The 21,619-nt window shown below is 41.7% G+C and overlaps 1 protein-coding gene across 1 annotated transcript in view; it reads left to right on the top strand.

Moving 5' to 3' along the window:
• Positions 1-21,619, top strand: part of mpripb (myosin phosphatase Rho interacting protein b) — a 333,783-nt gene that overhangs the window by 32,887 nt on the left and 279,277 nt on the right. Inside the window, exon 2 of the mRNA XM_088000357.1 lies at positions 19,241-19,318. Coding sequence (XP_087856483.1) covers positions 19,241-19,318 — 78 coding nt within the window. The remainder of the gene's footprint in view (positions 1-19,240; positions 19,319-21,619) is intronic.

The following is a 21,619-nucleotide window of genomic DNA, read 5'->3' as shown; positions in this document are numbered from 1 at the left end:
AAATGAATGGCCGATTGCTGTTCCTGTGTCTTATGCCACTGCACTATGAACTGTGGTTTCCGCACAGAAGATTCAAAGTATATGTGAATTGCTGTTACAAATGTGAAGTGTGTTTGGGCATCTTAACTATAAGCATAATTGGTCAGTATTACATCATTACGTTGCATGTAGTTGTGCTAGAGAAATACATCTAATTGGGATGCACAAAAGTATAGTGGATGCATTAGACCTTGCAGAGAATAGAGTGAGAATTGGGAAAGGAAACTAAGATTGTCTTATGAGATTGCAGTGGTTGATTATTTGGTGAGCTTAAAAGATGATTGGGTTGAAAGTGATGGTAAGGATAATATTACGTATGTGAAAAATTCCAGCACAGACTAATCACTTTGTAGAACATATTTGGTCTGTTTGCTTGTGTCATTATTGCTCCGGAGAAGACTAACATCTGATTAGAAATGGCTGGTCAAATGGTTGCAATAATTACAGCAGAGGGGAAATCATGATTACAGGTGGGAAGAAACCAAAGCTCTTGTGTGAAAATAGAGTAATTGCATAGAGTGCAGCTGTGAAGAAATGGGTGTAGGAGTGAAGTCTTTATGTAAATTTTGTATGGAAAAATATGTGATCAAGGTAGTCCAAGGCATTAGTGGATTTGTAATGTTTGTGGAAAGTTCATTGTACACATGAGGACATGATAGGGGGTGGGGGGGATGTGTGGAAGTGACCAGATGGATCTTGGAAAGGATAGGTGTAATTGATAGTACAGTATACTATTCTCCAGAATGAAGTGAGCAAAAGAAGCAGCGGTGTTTGGTGTAAATAAAGGTCAGTGAGACCCCTACTTACCCCGATTAGGAAAGCACATTTACATGCTAAGGATAACTGGTATTCATAATTATTTCTAAAGCAAGTGAAAGGAATGAACTTTGTAGTTTCTCCAGGTGAAAGTAAATTCAGCCTGATAGAAGGTGAGGATAATGGGTTGAGACCAATTAGGTCTACAGCCAAAGAGCAAGAAGATTTGTAATTTTGTCCTGGGAGGTACAAAAAGACTAATTCTTAATAATGAAAGATGATGAGGATACCAGAATCTGAAATAAAATGTGTTTCCTTGCAGGGAAGCATAAAACTTTAAAACGTGTTTCCAGACTGGATCACAAAGTACCAATGTTTTAAGTTCCCAAAGATCGACTTGTTAATTTCTTCCTTCCTTTCTTTTGGTTAAAAGAAATTTTGTCCTTTTTATGTATTATCTTTCAGAAGTGGTGAGTTTCCACCAGGTGCTGCAGATTCCTCCCCACAGTCCAAAGATATGCAACTTGGGTGGATTGGCCATGCTGAATTGCCCATAGTGTTCAGGTTTGTGTCATTTAGGTGCATTAGCCGTGGGAAATGCAGGGTTAACAGGGATAGGATGGGTCTGGGTGGGATGCTCCTTTTTTGGAGGCTTAGAGTCACTGATGTACAGCACAGAAACAGACCCTTCGGTCCAACTTATCCATGCCGACCAGACATCCCAACCCAATCTCTAGTACCATCTGCCAAAACCTAGCCCATATCCTTCATTGCCCTTCCTATTCATATACCCAATCAAATGCCTTTTAAATGTTGCAATTGTACTAGCCTCCACCACTTCCTCTGGCAGCTCATTGCACACACATACCACTCTCTGCGTGGAAACGGTTGCCCCTTGATTCTCTCTTATATCTTCCCCTCCCATAAACCTGGTCCTCTAGTTCTGGACTCCCCCACCCTAGGAAAAAGACTTTGTCTATTTACCCGATCCATGCCCCTCATGATTTTATAAACCTCTATAAGGTCACCCCTCAGCCTTTGACGCTCCAGGGAAAACAGCCTCGGCCTATACAATCACTCCCTATAGCTCAAATCTACCAACCCTGGCAACATCCTTGTAAATCTTTTCTGAACCCTTTCAAGTTTCACAACATCATTCTGATTGGAAGGAGACCAGAATTGCACGCAGTATTCCATAAGTGGCCTAACCAACGTCCAGTACAGCTGCAACATGACCTCCCAACTTCTACTCTGACCAATAAAGGAAAGCACAGCAAACACTGACTTCATTATCCTATCTACCTGTGACTCCACTTTCAACGTTCTATAAACCTGCACTCCAAGGTCTCTTTGTTCAGCAATGTTCCCTAGGACCTTACTATTACGTGTATAAATCCTGCTAAGATTAGCTTTCCCAAAGTGCAGCACCTCGCATTTATCTAAATTAAACTCCATTTGCCAAGTCTCAGCCCATTGGTTCATCTGATCAAGATTCCTTTGTAATCCAAGATAACTTTCGCTGTCCACAACATCTCCAATTTTGGTGTTATCTGCAAACTTACAACCTATACCTCTTATGCTCGCATCCAAATCACTTATGTTAATGACGAAAAGTAGTGGACCCAGCACTGATCCTTGTGGCACTCCACTGGTCACAAGCCTCCAATCTGACAAATAACCCACCACCACCACCACCATCACCCTCTGTCTTCTACCTTTTGAGCCAATTCTGTATGCAAATGGCTAGTTCTCCCTGTATTCCATGAGATCTAACCTTGCTAACCAGTCTCCCACTGGGAACCTTGTCAAACTCATTACTAAAGTCCATCTAGATCACGTGTACTGCTCTGCCCTCAACAATCCTTTCTTTCTTTCTTTTTCAGGAAACTCAGTCAAGTTTGTGAGACATAATTTCCCACGCACAAAACCATGTTGACTATCCCTAATGAGTCGTTGCCTTTCCAAATGCACGTACTTCCTGTCCCTCACGATTCCCTCCAACAACCTGCCTACCACAGACATCAGGCACACTGGTCTATAGTTCTATCTCGTGTCTTTACCACCTTTCTTCAATAGTGACACCACGTTAGCCAACCTCTCGTCTTCTGACACCTCACCTGTGACTATAGATAATACAAATATCTCAACAAGGGGCCCAGCAATCACTTTGCTAGCTTCCCACAGAATTCTAGGGTACACCTGATCAGGTCCTGGGGATTTATCCACTGAGTTTCAAGACATCCAGCACTACCTCCTTTGTATAGGAGAAAGTGAGGACTGCAGATGCTGGAGATCAGAGCTGAAAAATGTGTTGCTGGAAAAGTGCAGCAGGTCAGGCAGCATCCAAGGAGCAGGAGAATCGGCGTTTCGGGCATAAGCCCTTCTTCAGGAATGAGGAAGATGTGCCAAGCAGGCTAAGACAAAAGGTAGGGGGGAGGGGTGTTGGGAATGCGATGGGTGGAAGGAGGTTAAGGTGAGGGTGATGGGGCGGAGAGGTCGGGAAGAAAATTGCAGGTCAAGAAGGCGGTGCTGAGTCAGAGGGTTGGGACTGAGACAAGGTGGGTGGGAGGGGAAATGAGGAATCTGGAGAAATCTGCATTCATCCCTTGTGGTTGGAGGGTTCCGAGGTGGAAGATGAGGCGCTTTTCCTCCACGCGTTGTGTTGCCATATTCTGGCAATGGAGGAGGCCAAGGACCTGCATGTCCTTGGCGGAGTGGGAGGGGGAGTCAAAGTGTTCAGCCACGGGGCGGTTGGGTTGGTTGGGGCGGGTGTCCCAGAGGTGTTCTCTGAAACGTTCCGCAAGTAGGCGGCCTGTCTCCCCAATGTAGAGGAGGCCACATCGGGTGCAGTGGATGCAGTAAATGATGTGTGTGGAGGTGCAGGTGAATTTGTGACAGATATGGAAGGATCCCTTGGGGCCTTGGAGGGAAGTAAGGGGGGAGGTGTGTGCGCAAGTTTTGCATTTCTTGCGGTTTCAGGGGAAGGTGCCGGGAGTGGAGGTTGGGTTGGTGGGGGGTGTGGACCTGACGAGGGAGTCACGGAGGGAGTAGTCTTTCCGGAATGCTGATAGGGGAGGGGAGGGAAATATATCCTTGGTCCAAATATATCCTTATTTCAATGTGAATTCTGCTGAAGGCATCTTGGAGGGTATTCTCCACAGGAGTTCCAGGGTCAGCAGTGGTTTAAACCTAACTCCTTGGTTCGAGCCCAATCTCTGGTGATCATGAATTGGGGCTGTTTTACTTTTTGTCTCTAACTTGCCTTTTTTTAAAACTTTTTGGTTCACAACCATAAAAGAGGCTGTATTATTAAGCTTTGCTGCTTGACACTTTTTTTATTGGCTACTTCTGTTATTATTTTTTATTATTTTAAACCTTTTTTAAAGTTGACATTTACTCTTGTGATTACCCTGGTCTTTGATGTTTTTCCACTCTTTCCAACCCTCCCTGAGGGACCGAGAAATAAAATTTGTGCACCTTTGAATTTTTTTTTAAAAAGAAAGTAGCAGATCTACGTTTGAGTGACTCCTATAGACAGGTCCTTCACTGAACCATAGCCACGAAATGTACATTTCCTATGGGATTGTGTGGGAAAAAAATACTTAATCTTTAATGGTCTCATCTTCAGATTGGTGCATTGGACAGATTTATTGCCCTCTACTACTATTTGACCACACTTCAGTCAGTATGTCAGCAGTCTATCGGGGTTTGACTAAATGCTGAAAAAATTTAATTTTGGAAGGAAGAACAGAACATTAGGTCAAAAGCATACCTCACCATTCAATAGGATTATTGCTGATCTGTCTCAGGCCCCCTTTTTTTTTGTCAGTACCTGGGAGATGGGGTCGGCCCTTGTGGGCACAGCTGAGGTGCTTGGTGAAACGACTCCCAGTCACTGCCCATTTCAATTCTCCTTCCCATTCACTCTCCGACATGGCAATCCTCGCATCCTCCATTGCCACAGTGAATCAGACCCCAAATTGGAGGAACAACACCTCATCTTCTGTCTGGGTAGCCTACAGCCCAGAGGACTCAATGTTGTTCCTCCAATTTCAAATGACCTCCCTTGCTATCCGCGACTCCTTTTTTTCAGCACCCACCTCCTTTCCATTTCACTTACTGACCCTTCCTGCTACCAACTGGATTCGTTCCTTCCATCAACCAACCAGGCCATACCCTCTACCTGTGTTCACCTATCACTACACTCCCATCAAGCCTACACCCCCCCACCCAAGGAAGGGTTATACCCAAAACATTGTCCACCTCATCCTCCGAGATGCTGTCTGGCTTGCTGTGTTCTTCCAGCCTCCTGCTTGTGTACTTTGGATTCCAGCATTTACAGTTTTTTTGTCTCTAACTTAATTTGATCCGTTACATAAGGGTTAATAGATTTTGATTTTTTTTATTGTGATGCACAAATGTAAACTTGAGTATCTCCTTGGTTAGTTGCAAAGATGAGGAAGTGAGTTATGTTTGAAAATTGTATTGTAGGTGCTTGGTGCTAAACATAAAAGGCAGAAGCTTGCTTCAGATTTCAATTCTGCTTAATGACACAACTTGTCTTCAAGCAAACTTAATTTTATGTCTTGAATCAAAATTTGAACTTCCAAGTTTTTCTGCAAAATTTATTAGAATTGTAAGTGGACGAATATACTTTGGATCTTTTTCTCTAAGATTTCTATTTGGCAGGGTTTGTGTTTGAATAGATGAGCATATTATTGAAAGTTTCATCATTATTAGTTGCCTATCTGCTGAATGACTGTGTGCATCATTTTTTTTTGTGAGACAGCATTATCTGACAAGGTACTACATGGTGTAGCTGGATTCTGGATGTAGGTTTGCTTGCAGAGCTGGAAGATTCATTTTCAGACATTTCGTCACCGTACTAGGTAACATCTTCAGTGAGCCTCTGAATGTTACCTAGTATGGTGACAAAACGTCTGGAAATGAACCTTCCAGCTCAGTGGGCAAACCTACATCCAGAACCTCAACTTGAGCCACATATCTTCAGACTTGTTAATCTAGATTCATGTCCTGCTGTGCTTTTTTTTTTGTTGCATGGCTTCCATAGAAGTGCTTACAAATACACCAAAAAAGTCAATAGTATCAGCCTGCGCTTGAAACTTGCACATAGATAAAGTTTGTGGACTTAATTGTATATATTAATCTGTTTATCTTGTGAAATTATATTACTAATGGGAGCATTTTATTTTCCTTTATGTCTTGCTAGCATCAGTTTTAATTTTTTGTTGCTGAATTTCAATACTGACTGAATATCCCTGAATTGCCAGTATATTTTGAAGTTAACATTGTCAAAAGAGAACTGTGGTGGAATGGGAGTCCAGTGGAGCAAAGCTTTTAGCATTTGGCTTTTTCAGTCTCAATGCAGTTGCATTCTGGCTTTATTGATCCTTTTTTGAACTCTTACCTTGACTGCTTTACTGGATCAATGAAAATAAATGATTTATCTCCATTGAATTACATTAGTTTTTTGACATGAGATAGAAATGAGTTTTGAGAAGATTTGAGATTGAAACTTTCTTTTATTTTCATAAGTCTTTGTCTCTGATTCTAGTTTTGTTTGGAGTTAGTGAAAAAGTGACAATCCTGGCAGTAACAAATTTAGAAGTGAGTGAAAGTTTCTGATTGTCCAGCAATCGGATATAGAATAAAAATAAGTTATGCTGTAAATATAACCAAGTGTGTTCTGGGCAACACTGTTATTCTATTTGCACTGTTCTGGGAAATAGCCTGTAATTTAAATGCTTTTTTTTCCACGTTGACTAGTTATCAAATGAGTTTGTTAATGCTAGACAATTGGATCATTTTCAGCGAGGAGGACTCTAGCCACCTGCACTTGATATTCGACCGCACTGGTATTTTGAAATCCTCATTTGATCTGAAAGTTAACTGTGGTTTCAAGAGCAGATGAGAGGCTAGTCTGCGGTGAGTACATATCTGCGAAATAGAAATCTGGTGTGCCATGAAAAGTACACAAGTTTGTGTACTTGTTGAAAGTTATGGGAACTGAACACTTCAGTATTTCCAAGACATGATTGAAACAGATTCAAGACGATGCACTGTATTCAGTACTTTCAGCATATATTCCCTCTCCTGCTACTCATCAAGACTCCTTTTCACAGCACCTTCCAAAACAGCAGCTACACCTGCTTGTGATCACTTTCTTGAGGGCACTTGGGGATGGGGAGAAATACTGGTATTTTCAGCGATGCCCTGGCCTTATGAAGTAATATAAAAACGACAGCAGCTAAGAAAGGATATCAATGGAAAGCAAAGTTGATTTGGGGATCAGAAGCACAACAAAGTTTTCTTAATGGTAATTGCCATAATCTTAATGCATTTTTACAGGGTACAGGCTCATCTGAATTAACTTGTATAGAGTTTAGTATCTTTGTTATAAGCTTTAGAGCATTGTGCACTGTAGAAATTCTTGGATTATATAAATGGCTTCATAAATAAATGAAATGATTTACAGTGAAGCAAGTTGTGCTTCTAAGTAAGAAGCCATGCTGATGACTTTGTGGTGGTCCTTCTGGATAAATCTTTTTTGTTTTCTCTCTCAAAGTTGGTGATTTTGATTTAATTTCTACAACTCACTTGAACAATTTAATTGCCCTGTAATAAATGCCATAACTTCAATACTTGGTAAAGGAATGTTCTACTTCTACCTACTGTATCAAGATGAACCAAAGTAATAGAATGCAATTAATACTACTAAAGGGATATTTGTATTTGGCTACTTTTATCATATACTCACAAAGGTTGACTCTACGCAATTTAACGCTGGCTTGTTAAACTGAATAAGTTTAAGATAATACAAAATGTTTGAAAAGCAATAGTACTCTTTTGAATGATTTCCACAAGATTTGTTCAGCATTCAATAGATTTTCAAAAGCAGTCTAGTAATGTTGCAGCATTAATAAAGCATTTTCTGCCATTTAATTAAAATTCAAAACTCAATTTAAAAAAATTGTAGTTGCACAGCTGGATTTTTTTTGCCAAATGGATAGAAATTGGAAATTTTGGAAACCCACAATTACCATTGTAAGGAGAAAGTGAGGACTGCAGATGCTGGAGAACAGAGCTTAAATATGTGTTGCTGGAAAAGCGCAGCAGGTCAGGCAGCATCCAAGGAGCAGGAGAATCGATGTTTCGGGCATGAGCCCTGCAGGAATGAGGAAAGTGTGCCAAGCAGGATACCCTAAAAGGTAGGGAGGAGGGACTTGGGGGAGGGGCGTTGGAAATGCGATAGGTGGAAGGAGGTTAAGGTGAGGGTGATAGCTGGAGTGGGGGTGGGGCGGAGAGGTCAGGAAGATTGCAGGTTAGGAAGGTGGTGCTGAGTTCGAGGGTTGGGACTGAGACAAGGTTGGGGGAGGGGAAATGAGGAAACTGGAGAAATCTGCATTCATCCCTTGTGGTTGGAGGGTTCCTAGGCGGAAGATGAGGCGCTCTTCCTCCAGTCGTCGTGTTGCAATGTCTGGCGATGAAGGAGTCCAAGGACCTGCATGTCCTTGGTGGAGTGGGAGAGGGAGTTGAAGTGTTGAGCCATGGGGTGGGTGGGTTAGTTGGTCCGGGTATCCCAGAGGTGTTCTCTGAAACGTTCCGCAAGTAGGCGGCCTGTCTCCCCGGTATAGAGGAGGCCACATCGGGTGCAGCGGATGCAGTAAATGATGTGTGTGGAGGTGCAGGTGAATTTGTGACGGATATGGAAGGATCCCTTGGGGCCTTGGAGGGAAGTAAGAGGGGAGGTGTGGGCGCAAGTTTTGCATTTCTTGCGGTTTCAGGGGAAGGTGCCGGGAGTGGAGGTTGGGTTAGTGGGGGGTGTGAACCTGACAAGGGAGTCATGGAGGGAGTGGTCTTTCTGGAAAGCTGATAGGGGAGGGGAGGGAAATATATCCCTGGTGGTGGGGGTCTGTTTGGAGGTGGCGGAAATGACGACGGATGATACGATGTATATGGAGGTTGGTGGGGTGGTAGGTGAGGACCAGTGGGGTTCTGTCCTGGTGGTGATTGGAGGGGCGGGGCTCAAGTGCGGAGGAGCAGGAAGTGGAGGAGATGCGGTGGAGAGCATCGTCGATCACGTCTGGGGGGAATTTGCAGTCTTTGAAGAAGGAGGCCATCTGGGTTGTTCGGTATTGGAACTGGTCCTCCTGGGATGGCGTTTTTACAGGGGGCAGGGTGGGAGGAGGTATAGTCTAGGTAGCTGTGGGAGTCGGTCGGTTTATAGTAAATGTCCATGTTGATTCGATCGCCCGAGATAGAAATGGAGAGGTCTAGGAAGGAGAGGGAGGAGTCCGAAACGGTCCAGGTAAGTTTGAGGTTGGTGTGGAAGGTGTTGGTAAAGTGGATGAACTGTTCAACCTCCGTGTGGGAGCACGAGGCAGTGCTGATACAGTCATCGAAGTCGCGGAGGAAAAGGTTGGGGGTGGTGCCAGTGTAGCTGCGGAAGATGGACTGTTCCACATATCCTAAGAGGCAGGCATAGCTGGGGCCCATGGCTACTCCTTTGGTTTGGAGGAAGCTGGAGGATTGGAAAGAGAAGTTGCCCAGAGTGAGGACTAGTTCAGTCAGTCGAAAGAGGATGTCAGTGGAAGGGTACTGGTTGGTACGGCGGGAAAGGAAGAAGCAGAGGGCTTTGAGTCCTTCGTGATGGGGGGGTGGAAGTGTACAGAGACTGGATGTCCATGGTGAAGAAAAGGCGTTGGGGACCGGGGAAGCGAAGATCATGGAGGTGGTGGAGGGCGTGGGTGGTGTCCCGAACGTAGGTGAGGCGTTCTTGGATTAAGGGGGACAGGACCGTGTCGAGGAATGCAGAGATGAGTTCGGTGGGGCAGGAGCAGGCGGAGACAATGGTTTGGCCGGGGCAGTCAGGTTTGTGGATTTTGGGCAGGAGGTAGAAACGGGCGGTGCGATGTTGTGGGACTATGAAGTTGGAGGTGGTGGATGGGAGATCCCCTGAGGTGATGAGGTTCTGGATGGTCTGGGAGATGATTGTTTGGTGGTGGGAGGTGGGGTCATGGTCAAGGGGGCAGCAGGAGGAGGTATCCGTGAGCTGGCGTTTACCCTCAGCGGTGTAAAGGTCGGTGCGCCAAACTACTTCCGCACCTCCACCTGGATGGCTATATGAATAGGAAGAGTTTAGAGGGATATGGGCCAAGTGCTGGCAAATGGGACTAGATTAATTTATCTGGTTGGCATGTACAAGTTGGGCTGAAATGTCTGTTCCTGTGCTGTACATCTCTAACTTTGTGCTGTTCTTTCAGTCAATGGATCAGTAAGCTTCACGTGATCAGGAAGCAGAGGTCACTGAGTGAAGCACAGTCCAAATGAGTATATAGTTCAGGGACTTTGGAGGCTGCATAGGAATACAGCTGGCAAGGGAAGGTACAGATTGCAGGTCAGTAGTGGGGTTGATTGTTGCCAGAAAATAAATAGAAAGGACAAAATGTGTGAATAGCACATTGTACCAAGGAACCATAAAAAGTTGGGGAAACCTGATAATAGAACCGGTTTATAGGCTTTGCATCTAATGCATGAAGCACTTAGAATGAGGTAGATGAACTGATGTCACAAGGACTTTAAACTAGTGAAAAGTGGAGTGTGCTCAGGAGAGATTAGTAAAATTTCTAGAGCAATACGGCAAATTATGGAAAGGGTCAGGAATTTAACTTCAAATACAACAGGTCAGGGGACAACTGAGAAGAGGATGCAGTGAACACAGGATAAGTGTTGTGCTTACATGCGCGCAGTATACCAAAAAAGATAAATGAGCTTGTGCAGATGAAATTGTGGGCAGCAAAGACATGGCTGCAAATAGGTCCAGGCTGGGAACTAAATATCCAAGGATACACGTCATTGAAAGGACAGGCAGATGAGCAGAGGGGTGGGGTTGCCTTTTTTAGTAAAAAAAAAAAAATTGATAACAAGGGTCAGAAAGTGTAAAATTTGTGTGGTCTAGTTGAGGAACCGCAAAGTGGGTTGGTGGGGGGGTGAGATAAAACTCCCTGATGGGAGTTATGTACAGGCCTCTGAGCAGTAGTTAGGATGTGGGGAAACAATTAAGTCAGGAGATAAGAAAAACACTATTAGAATAATCATGGGGACTTCAGCAAAAATTCATTCTAAGGAAGAAGAGATATACTGACGGGAGGAGAAAGCAACCAGGGAAGTTGAGGGCAGCATAAAAGGAGAAGATAAACCATATACAGGTTGTTCTGTTATAATGTGCATTTTGTTCATACAAATTTGCTCTAACATGGTCAATGAATTGGGGACACTGTTTAAAAAGTTCACACTTTAGAAAGTGTGTATTCATTATAATGAGATTCCAACACCGTTAGTTTAAATGGTGCAGCTATTATGCGAGTTTCTTATAACATGGGGTTGCACGAGAACAGAACTACTGTGTTATAGCAGAACTGACTACAGTGTGGTGAAGATTAGTGGGAAACCAGAGGATGGAGAAATCTCCTAAAACCCAGCAGAGGATAATAAACAAGCAATAAAAGGGGGAAAGATGAAATAAAAGGGTAAACTAGCTCTAAATAAGAGGGTACGAAAGATTGCAAGAGTTCATGTAGACATATAAAAGGTAAGAGGAGAGGCAAGAGTGGATAATGGACTGCTGGAAAATGAGGTTGGAACAGTAGTAATGGGAAATTAAAATGGCAGAGGAACTGAATTTATACTTTGTATTGACGATCTGGACGAAGGAGCTGAGGCCATAATTGAGGGCTAGAATACAAGAACAATGATGTACTGTAGAGGTTGTCTAAGGCTCTGGTCAGACCACATTTGGAATATTGTGAGCAGTTTTGGGCCCATTATTTAAGGAAGGATAAGCAGGGTTGGAATGGCTCTAGAAGAGCTTCACAAGAATGATCCTAAGGATGAAGGGCATATGAGGAGTGATTGAAGATTCTGGATGTGTGTTCAATGGAGATTAGAAGGATGAAGGGGAGAGAGGTTGTTGGGACCTGTTTCAAACTTAGGCTGAAGAGATTCTTCCTCTCAATATTCTGAGGGTGGTTAATCTGGAACTCCATAGCTACAGAAGTCTATGGAGGCCAAGTCATTGAGTGTCTTTAAGACTGAGATAAGTTCTTGATTTAATAAGAACTTTAATAAAAGGATTAAAGGTTGTGGAGAATGTGGGAGAATTAGGTTGAGAAGCATATGGTATAGCAGAGCGGACCTGATGGGCTGAATGGCCTAATTCTGCTGCTGTATGTTGTAGTCTTATATCATATACTTAATTTATTCTAATACCTCCTTTATCATTTTAGTACCAAAAAGTCTATCAGTTTTTCTCTTGAGCAATAAAGGTGGAATATCTACCACCCTTTGGGGTTGCAAATTCCAGTCGTTTACTACTCAGTGTCATAGAGATGTACAGCACTGAGACAGACCTTCATCCATGTTGACAAGATATCCTAAATTAATTTAGTCCCATTTGCCATATCCCTCTAAACCCGTCTTAACCATTTACTCATCTAGATGCCTTTTAAATGTTGTTGTAGCAGCCTCCTGCCCCCTCTGGCAGGTCATTCTAAACATGCATCACGCCCTGCATTAAAAAGTTTGCCCCTCAGGTCCTTTTTAATATCTTGCCCCCCTCACCTTAAACCCATGCTCTCTATTTTCAGACTCCCTTAAGCTGGGGAAAAGACCTTGGCTCCATGCCCCTCATGACAGTATGACTGTCTATAAGGTTACCCCTCACTTATGACACTCCAGGGAAAATATTCCTCCTCTCCGCCCTAAATGTTTTGCTCTTTATTCTGAGATTCTTATTATGAAGTTGAAGCTGTGAACTGCACTTTTAGGAGAGTGAATGCTGTTCTACATGGAGACCTTTCAAGAGCAGTCTGAATGTACTGGAAAATTGAAAATATGTAACGTTTGGCTATGAAATAGATACCTGAGCTGGTTGCTGTTTTGACCATTCAAATTTAATCAATCAGTTTAAATTATGCCTCAGGATACTAAAACCCAATTGAGTTTAAATTCAATATCTTGCTGATATTGAACCAATGAGATGATCTGATGTTGGGGATATAATAAAAGCAGGCATTTTGAAAATCAGAGAGCAACTGCCATGGGAGAGACCCAAGAAATTAGGAAACACTGTCAATCAAAGGTACCGTTTCATAACGAAACATCTTTATAATAAAAAGAAAAGAGACAACCCAGGGAGATTTTCAGCTGGAAGAAGAAAGACACCAAAGATGGTTTTGAAATTAAGTTGGTGCAATTTTAATAAGTGTTTTATTGGAACAGTTTCTTGTTTAGAGTTGGAGGCAGATAATCAGTTAAGAGATATGGCGGCAAGTTTTGAGAAGATTTGTAGCTCAAGTTGAGGTTCTTGATGTAGGTTTGCTCACTGAGCTAGAAGGTTCATTTCCAGACATTTTGTCACCCTACTAGGTAACATCTTCAGTGGGCCTCAGATGAAGCACTGCTGATAATTCTTGCTTTATTTGTATGTTTGGGTTGCTGATCCCATTTCCTGTCTTGAAGTCACTTCCTGTTCTTTTTGTCAGGGAGTGGTAGATGAGGTCGAACTCGATGTGTTTGTTGATGGAGTTCCGGTTGGAATGCCATGCTTCTAGGAATTCTCGTGCGTGTCTCTGTTTGGCTTGTCCTAGAATGGATGTGTTGTCCCAGTTGAAGTGGTGTCGTTCCATAACTGTATGTAAGGATACTAATGAGAGTATCCTTTCACAGTAGAGCGAACAGCCAATGGAGAACTTCGAACCAGCAACTACAGGAAAACAACACAGACGGACCAAATATTGAGCGATGGAAGCAATCATCCCAACATCCACAAACTAAGTTGCATCAGAACATTATTTCAACGAGCCAACAAACACTGCAGCACAGAGGAACTATGCAGAGCAGAGGAAAACACCTATACCATGTATCCAAAATGAATGGATACCCAATAAACACAGACCACTGATTTCTCAGCAACAAACCCAAACAAGCAGATAAAACATGTCCAGAAACCCTAGCCACACTCCCTGACATCAAAGGCATCTTGATAATGACTGCCAGACTACTCAACCCCTTGGCATCATGGTAGCCCACAAACCCAACAACACACTAAAACAGCAGCTAATGAACTTGAAAGATCTTTTAGAGACAACAAGCAAAACTAATGACATTTATAAAATACTGTACAATGACTGTAACAAACACTACATTGGACAAACAGGCAGATAACTAGCTTTCAGGATATATGAACACCAACTAGCCACAAAACGACATGACCCTGTCTCACTTGCATACAGATGAGGAAGGACACCACTTCGCCTGGGACAACACGTCCATTCTAGGACAAGCCAAACAAAGACATGTACGAGAATTCCTAGAAACATGGAATTCCAGTTGGAATGCCATCAACAAATACATCAAGTTAGACCCCATCTACCACCCTGATTAAAAAGAACAGGAAGTGACTTCATCACAGGAAATGACACCACCAACCCAAAGAAACCCAAACATATAAATAGAAAGCAGGAATTATCAGCAGTGCTTTGTCTGAGGCTCACTGAAGATGTTACCTAGTATGGTGATGAAACATCTGGAAATGAACCTGACAGCTCAGCAAGCAAACCTACATCCAGATATGGATGCTTGGAGTTGAGTAGTTTAATGTTCACTTTTAGAATTAAATAATAAATTGATATTAATTTCTTATTGGAACTTGGGAATTCTCTGTCAGATTACGAGGTGAGGTGAGCTTTAAGTGTTTGGTTAATTAACAGAAGAGTTTACCACCATGTTATCACATTCTGTCACCTGAATCATGACCCCACAGCCAGGGGAAACCTTCTTTCTGCACCTTGCATGTCAGCCCCTTTTGTTTTTGAAAGTTTTAGTTTCAATAAGATTACCTCCCATTCTTAATTCGAGAATAGGGCCCTTTTCTGTTTCACCTCAGTATATCATCAGTGGAGAATTGCTTCTAATGAAGCTCTGCACTGCCTGAGTGGCATGTATGTTTTTCATTCAGCAAGGGAGCTAGAACTGCACACGTTACTCCAGACGCAGCTTCACCAGTGTTAGGCAATTGGCACTTGCTGGTCCTGAAACATAACTGTCAGTGACTTGTGAGCAAGAACACTTTGGTCACTTTTAGGCATCAAAAGTTCCTAATGTCTCACCATTCAAGAAATACTATTTACCTCTGCTATTTCTGCTAAAGTCGATACCATAGTACTTAACCAATTATGTCCCATCTTATGGGATCTTACCTGCTTATTCAACTTTTCTGCATCTCTGTAAAGAATTTTTGTATGCTCCTCACTCCCACCTAGTTTTGTCATCTGCAAATTTGGAAATATTACATTTTATCCTCCCATCCAAATCATTAATATATCATCGTGAACAGCTCAGAACGAAGAGCTGATCTTTGTGGTACCCTCCGAGCTACAGCTTGACAACTTGTAAAAGTGACCCATTTTATTAATACGGTTTTCTGTCTCAAACAGTCTCCATCTGTTCTCATTACCGCATCTACCCTCATTTTGTTTGATAACTTTCCCATTTAGTCGGTGTTTGGATGTTGCTTATGCTTTAAAGGCTGTCTTATGGCAAAGTGATATGTCTTTACCTCTGGGCCAAAGGTCAAAGTTCATGTCCTGGCCACTCTGGAGAAGAGTTATAATATACTTGTGTGGTAGGTACTTTATCAAACTTCTGAAAATCTTTCAGAAATAAAAGCCCATAAAATCTGGATGTAGGTTTGCTTGCTGAGCTGGAAGGTTCATTTTCGGATGTTTCATCACCAAATTAGGTAACAAGATCAGTGAGTTTCTGGATGAAGCCCTGGTGGTATGGCCCGTTTTCTATTTGTGGTTTAGGTTTCAATAAATAGAAAGTAGGGCATACCACCAGTGTTTCATCTGGAGGCTTATTGATGATGTTACCTAGTCTGGTTACGACACATCTGAAAACGAACCTTCCAGATCAGCGAGCAAACCTCCACCTGAGCAACATGTCTTCTCAAAACTTGCAAGCCCACAGAATCTTGGGAATATAGCAAGCTGGAAACAACACTGTTCCTTGCCACTGAAACAGAGTATTTGGACACTTTTATCCAGTCAGATCCTGCAGGGTTCAGATCTACATCTGCTTTATGTAGTGTATTGAATTTGATTGTAAATGTAGGAGAGTGGGGATGTTCAAAATGTTTGTGACTTAAGTTGGCTGTGTGACTTAATAGTGAGGAGAAAAGTATCAAATGAAATTCAACTTGGAGAAGTGTGAAGTAATATATTGTGAGGGGAGGGGTGGAGGGGGAAATCGAGGAAAAGGATTTCTAGTGTCTTGCTGAAGTACTTTCACTGGATGGACTGTTGAGTTTATATAATCATACATCACTGAACCAGACCCTTTGGTCCAACCACTCCATGCTGATCGTGATTCCAAACTAAACTAAACTAATCCCAGCTCGGCCCAGATCCCTGCAAGCATTTCTTATTCATGGACATATCTAAATATATTTTAAACGTTGTAACTGTACCCGCATTCACCCCTTTCTCTGGCCGTTCATTCCATGCACAAACCACTTCCTGTGTTTTTTTAAAAAAAAAACCTTGTCTTTCGTAAAACTCTCTCTCCTCTCACATTTAAAAATATGCTCCCAAGTTTTGAAATCCCCCTCCCTGCCATTCACCTTATTTGTGTATCACTCATGATTGTATAAACTTCCAAGGTGACCCCTCAACCCTGTATGCTTCAGTGACAAAAATCACAGCCTTTTCTTAAAATCCACCCCCCCTCCCCCCCAACACAATCCCTGCAACGTCCTGATAAATTCCTTATAAATTCCTTCTGAACCCGCTTTAATAATATCCTTCCTAAACATGGTGGGCGGAACTGGACATTGGCAAGGCCTCTTCTGGAGAAGACAATATCCTGTGCAACCTCAACATGATAGCCTAACCCCTATACGCAGTAGTCTGAGGCAAGCGTGCTAAATGCCTTCTTAATCACCCTACCAGTATGTGATGCAAACTTCAGAGAACTATGTACCTAAACCCTAGGTCTCTCTGTTCTACAATACTGCTTAAGGCCATATTCTTAATTATATAAGTCTTGTCATTATTTGTTTTTACCAAAATACAATACACGCTTATCCAAATTAAACTCCATTTGTCTATCCTCAGTCCATTGACCCAATCGATCTCTTTGTAATCTTAGCCTCCTTTGCTGTCCCATAATATACCATCATTTTTTGGTGTCATCTGCAAACTTGCTATCCATGCTTTATATGTCCTCATCAAAATCAATTATATAAATGACAGACAAAAAAGGACCCAGAACCAATTCCTGTGGAACACCATTGGTCACAATTGGATAAAATTACTAACTTTTGCAAGCAAAGAATATTGCCAATTATTTATGGCTGTCTAAGTTAACAAACTTGATCATCCTACCATGTAATTAGCATAATTGAGGTTTTTCATTTTGTATAAGATTCTGTTGTCTTGTTGCCTTCAATATCCTTTTTAAATATTTATGCCTTGACTTTGAAATTTCTGAAACTTTTTATGTATTATCTTAACTGTGTCTAAGTGTCATGTATGTTTTAGAATGTTGAACAAGATTAATTTTGTCAAAGCATTTCATTTTGCACTCATCAGTTTGTATTGTAAAAATACAAATTTGAGGGAGAACCAACTTGTGCTGCATTCGAGGAGAGAACCAACTTGTGTTGATTGGTTATCATTTGGACTGAATGGTAGTGATTTTTGCCATGGACATGCACCTGTTTGTTACTAATTGTCAGTTAGTAGCCAGGCTCTCTTTAAATTTTGAACCAGGTGGAGCTGCTCCTGGAATGGGAGACCTGGGTTCAAGTCCAGTCTGCTTCAGAGATGTGTAATATCATCTCTGAACAAGTTGATTTAGAAAAATTGTTTTTAATTGAATATATAAATATTGAATTAGGCAGGTTGACTTTGATTAGGGTATTGCCCTGCAAAATGAACCAGCAAATTGTTGCACATTTTTACTTTTGAATTGAGTACAGTTCTGTCTACTGCAGCTTGCCTTTTGTGATCAGTATTAATGTTGTCTTTCTTACAGTTCCATGTGCTGCATGATTGATTGACCTTTATTAGCGTTATGATTATAAATTGATTTGTCACTTATAGGGCCTGAGCTATTTGTCCACCAGGCAAACATGATGCTGAAATTGTGTATCCTGCAGGATGATGGCTACCCTGATTAGATTTCTCATTGTATATTGTGCAAACTCTTACTAGGGCCCAAGGATTTACTGTCTTGAATGGTGCTCCGTCTACTGTGGAGTAAGGTATCTAAAAAGTTTGAACATGGGTCAAACTTACTGTTTCACACTGATACTGTGCAGTAGCGACACAAGTAGTGTTTACTACTATCAAGACGTTGCCATTATGTCCATAAGACATTTTGCCTATTACAATGGTGAGTAATGTGGTATATGAATTTTAGTGCTGGTATTTGTCTGGAATCTAGGCTATATGTTCCAAACACTGGTGAATTGTACCAAAAAGTGTGTTATTTTTTTCTGTTTTCAGTGCTTTATTTGTTGCAAGCAGAAGCACTAGAAAATGCACAACACTGTCTAGTATTTAATGTGATTCTGCAATTCAACAGCATTTGCTGGACAATCTTGAATGTACATGGAATTACCCTAACAACCAATTTGAACTTGTCAGCCTGTTTGTCTGTAATGCTGACATTGTGGCATGTGTACTGGAAGCTAAACATATTACTACACAAGATTCTGTTCTTTGCAGACAGAACATATGCATGCACTGTGCCTGTTTCTTCTCAATCAGTGACACCTGTTCATTGCTCAGGGCATTGCCCTGAGAAATCAAAAGTCAACTGCCTGGTTTAAAATTTTAAGCCTGGCAGTTAATTGTCAAGCAGCATAAATAGGTGTATTGTCCATTGCAGTTCTAAGTAGAATCTATTTGTCTACCACTCAGCACTCTTCTTGCAGTTTAGATGTTTGTCTTTCGTGGAGTTAGTACTTTTGTATAATGTCTGAGGTCAAGATGAAAATCTTTGCCAAAATGTGACTTTTTCTTTCAGCATTACTTAAACATTTGCTAGCACAAAAAAACTTATTGGTATGTTTCTGTTTTTATTGGGCATCCTCAAAGACTTTCCAAGTGATTTATGTTTTCGTTCTGATAATGAATGTGATAAAGTTAACATTATAACTCTAATCTGTTTTGGTTGCTAGGTGTTCAATTTGTCTACTATAGCTGTGCAGTGTCTATAATCCATTTATTTGCTGTTATTTCAAATTTTATGTTTAGCTGATAGACCTTGATCATTCTTGATCATTCCAATTTTCCATACTTCAAAATTTAAATTGGAAAAATATTGATAGCCTATTTTTACTGCTTTTTGTTTATAGGCTAAACCTATTTACGGAGGCTGGTTGTGTTTGGCACCTGAAGGCACAGATTTTGAAAATCCAATGCAGAGGTCAAGGGTAAGTTTTTTTTTGTTTTACTCCTTTGATATTTAGTCTCCTATGCTTTCTATTGGCCAATCTATTCCTATAGATTTTCCTAAATATCAAATGAAAAATACATTTGAGGTCAGAATTTCTTAAAGTAGGCTGTGTGCCTGACTAAAATCTTATCTTTTGACATATTAACTTTGGGCTCTGTAACTGCCTAGGTCCCTAAACAAAAAAAGTCCAGCTACAAAACTGTCAACAAAAATCCAAATATGATCACTGCCTAGCCAGCCTATTGTGAAAAATAAGTAAAATGATTGGTGGAATCTTGAGCAGTGCTATGGAGACTCGCTTACTGATTTAATAACCAGTGATGTTCCACTCAGATTCCAGTAGGATCATTCTGTTCAAAGCCTACTTATAACCTTGGTCAAAAAATTGAATGTGAGATCTGAATTTGAGATGAGGTTTAAATTATGTCAAGCCACTGTCCAACCAAGGATTGCGTCAGTGAGCCTTGGTGAAACCGCAATCCACGTGGATTGGGGAAGGCAACTACTTTATTTTTAAGACTCACTTGTGGAATGTGGGTATCACTGGGTCAGTTTTTATTGCCTGTACGAAGTTCTTCTTGAGAAGGTTGTAGTGAGCTGCTGCAGTCTAAATGTTGTGTGTTTGCCCATAATGCTGTTAGGATAGGAGTTCCATCAAATAAGTGGAGCTGCAGGACAAAAATCTGAAAATTCAGTCCAATAATCATGAAGCAAAGTTTTTTTTTGTTGCTTAAAAAGTCAGTTTCCTAATGCAATCAGCAACAGCTGTAAGCTTGGAAAGTTAAATCAGTGAATCAAGTGAAATGTGACTGGTGAGAATAAACTGCTCAATTGTCATCAGCTTCAAGGTAAGTGTTATCTGTAAATTTTGCATGGTGTTGGACTTCACCTCTGGAATTCAGCTTTTCTTTTGTCCACGTTTGAATCAAGACTGTAATGAAGTTAGGAGTCGAATGGCTGTGGCAGAACCCAAAGTGAACATTAGTGAGAAGGTTACTGTTAAGCAAGTGCTAATTGATAGCACTGTTGATAACACCTTCCATCACTTCACTAATGGGAAATTGACTGGGTTAAAGAACAAAGAAAATTTACAGCCCAGGAACAGGGTCTTTGGCCCTCCAAGCCTGAGCCGATCCAAATATACTGTCTAAACCTGTCAGTCACTTCCTAAGCATCTGTATCCCTCTGCTCCCCACTTAGTCCTGCATCTGTCCAGATGCATCTTAAATGAATCTACCGTGCCTGCCTCTACCACCTCTGTTGGCAATTCGTTCCAAACTCCCACCACCTTCTGTGTGAAGTACTTGCCGCGTGTATCCCCCTTAAACTTTCTACCTCTCACCTTGAAAGCGTGACCTCTTGTTTGAATCCTGGGAAAAAGCTTGTCTCTATCCACCCTGTCTATACCCTTCATGATTTTATAAACCTCAATCGAGTCCCCCCCCCCCCCCCATCATCTTTTTTTTTCCTAATGAAAATAAACCTAACATACCCAACCTCTCTTCGTAGCTAGTACCTTCCATACCAGACAACATCCTCGTAAACCTTCTCTGCACCCTCTCCAAAGCGTCCACATCCTTTTGGTAATGTGGCGACCAGAACTGTATACAGTATTCAAAATGCGGCCCAACCAATGTCTTGTACAATTTTAACATGACCTGCCAGCTCTTATATTCAAAACCCTGTCTGATGAAGGCAAGCAAACCATATGCCACCTTGACCACTCTATCAACCTGTGCATTAACCTTCAGGGTGCAATGGGCCTGCACTCCCAGATCTCTCTGCCCATCAACTTTTCTCAAGGCTCTTGTGTTCATTGTATAATTCGCTGTCGAATTAGTTTTGCGCAAATGCATTACCTCACATTTGTCTGGATTGAAAACCATCTGCCACATTTCCGCCCAACTCTCCAGTCTGTCTATATCCTCCTGTATTCAGTCCCTTATGCTTTCTGCTACTCTACCAATCTTCGTGTCATCTGCAAACTTGCTGATCATACCAGCAGTGCCCTCTTCCAGATCACTTATGTATATTACAAACAGTAGTGGCCCCAACAGTGATCCCTGTGGAACGTCACTGGTCACCTTTCTCTTTTGAGTAACTCCCTTCAACTACTACTACTGTCTCCTGTTGCTCAACCAGTTCTTTATCCACCTAGCTAACACCCTGCACACCATGTGACTTCTCTTTCTCCATTAGTCTACCTTAATCAAACGCCTTACTAAAGTCCATGTATATGACATCAACAGCCCTTCCTTCATCTATCAACTTGGTCACT

This window comes from Chiloscyllium plagiosum, unplaced genomic scaffold (assembly GCF_037043375.1).
Source record: "Chiloscyllium plagiosum isolate Xiang-an unplaced genomic scaffold, Cpla_swu_hap1 HiC_scaffold_25, whole genome shotgun sequence".
Taxonomy (NCBI): Eukaryota; Metazoa; Chordata; class Chondrichthyes; order Orectolobiformes; family Hemiscylliidae; genus Chiloscyllium; species Chiloscyllium plagiosum.
This window is presented reverse-complemented; position numbering and strand designations above follow the sequence as displayed.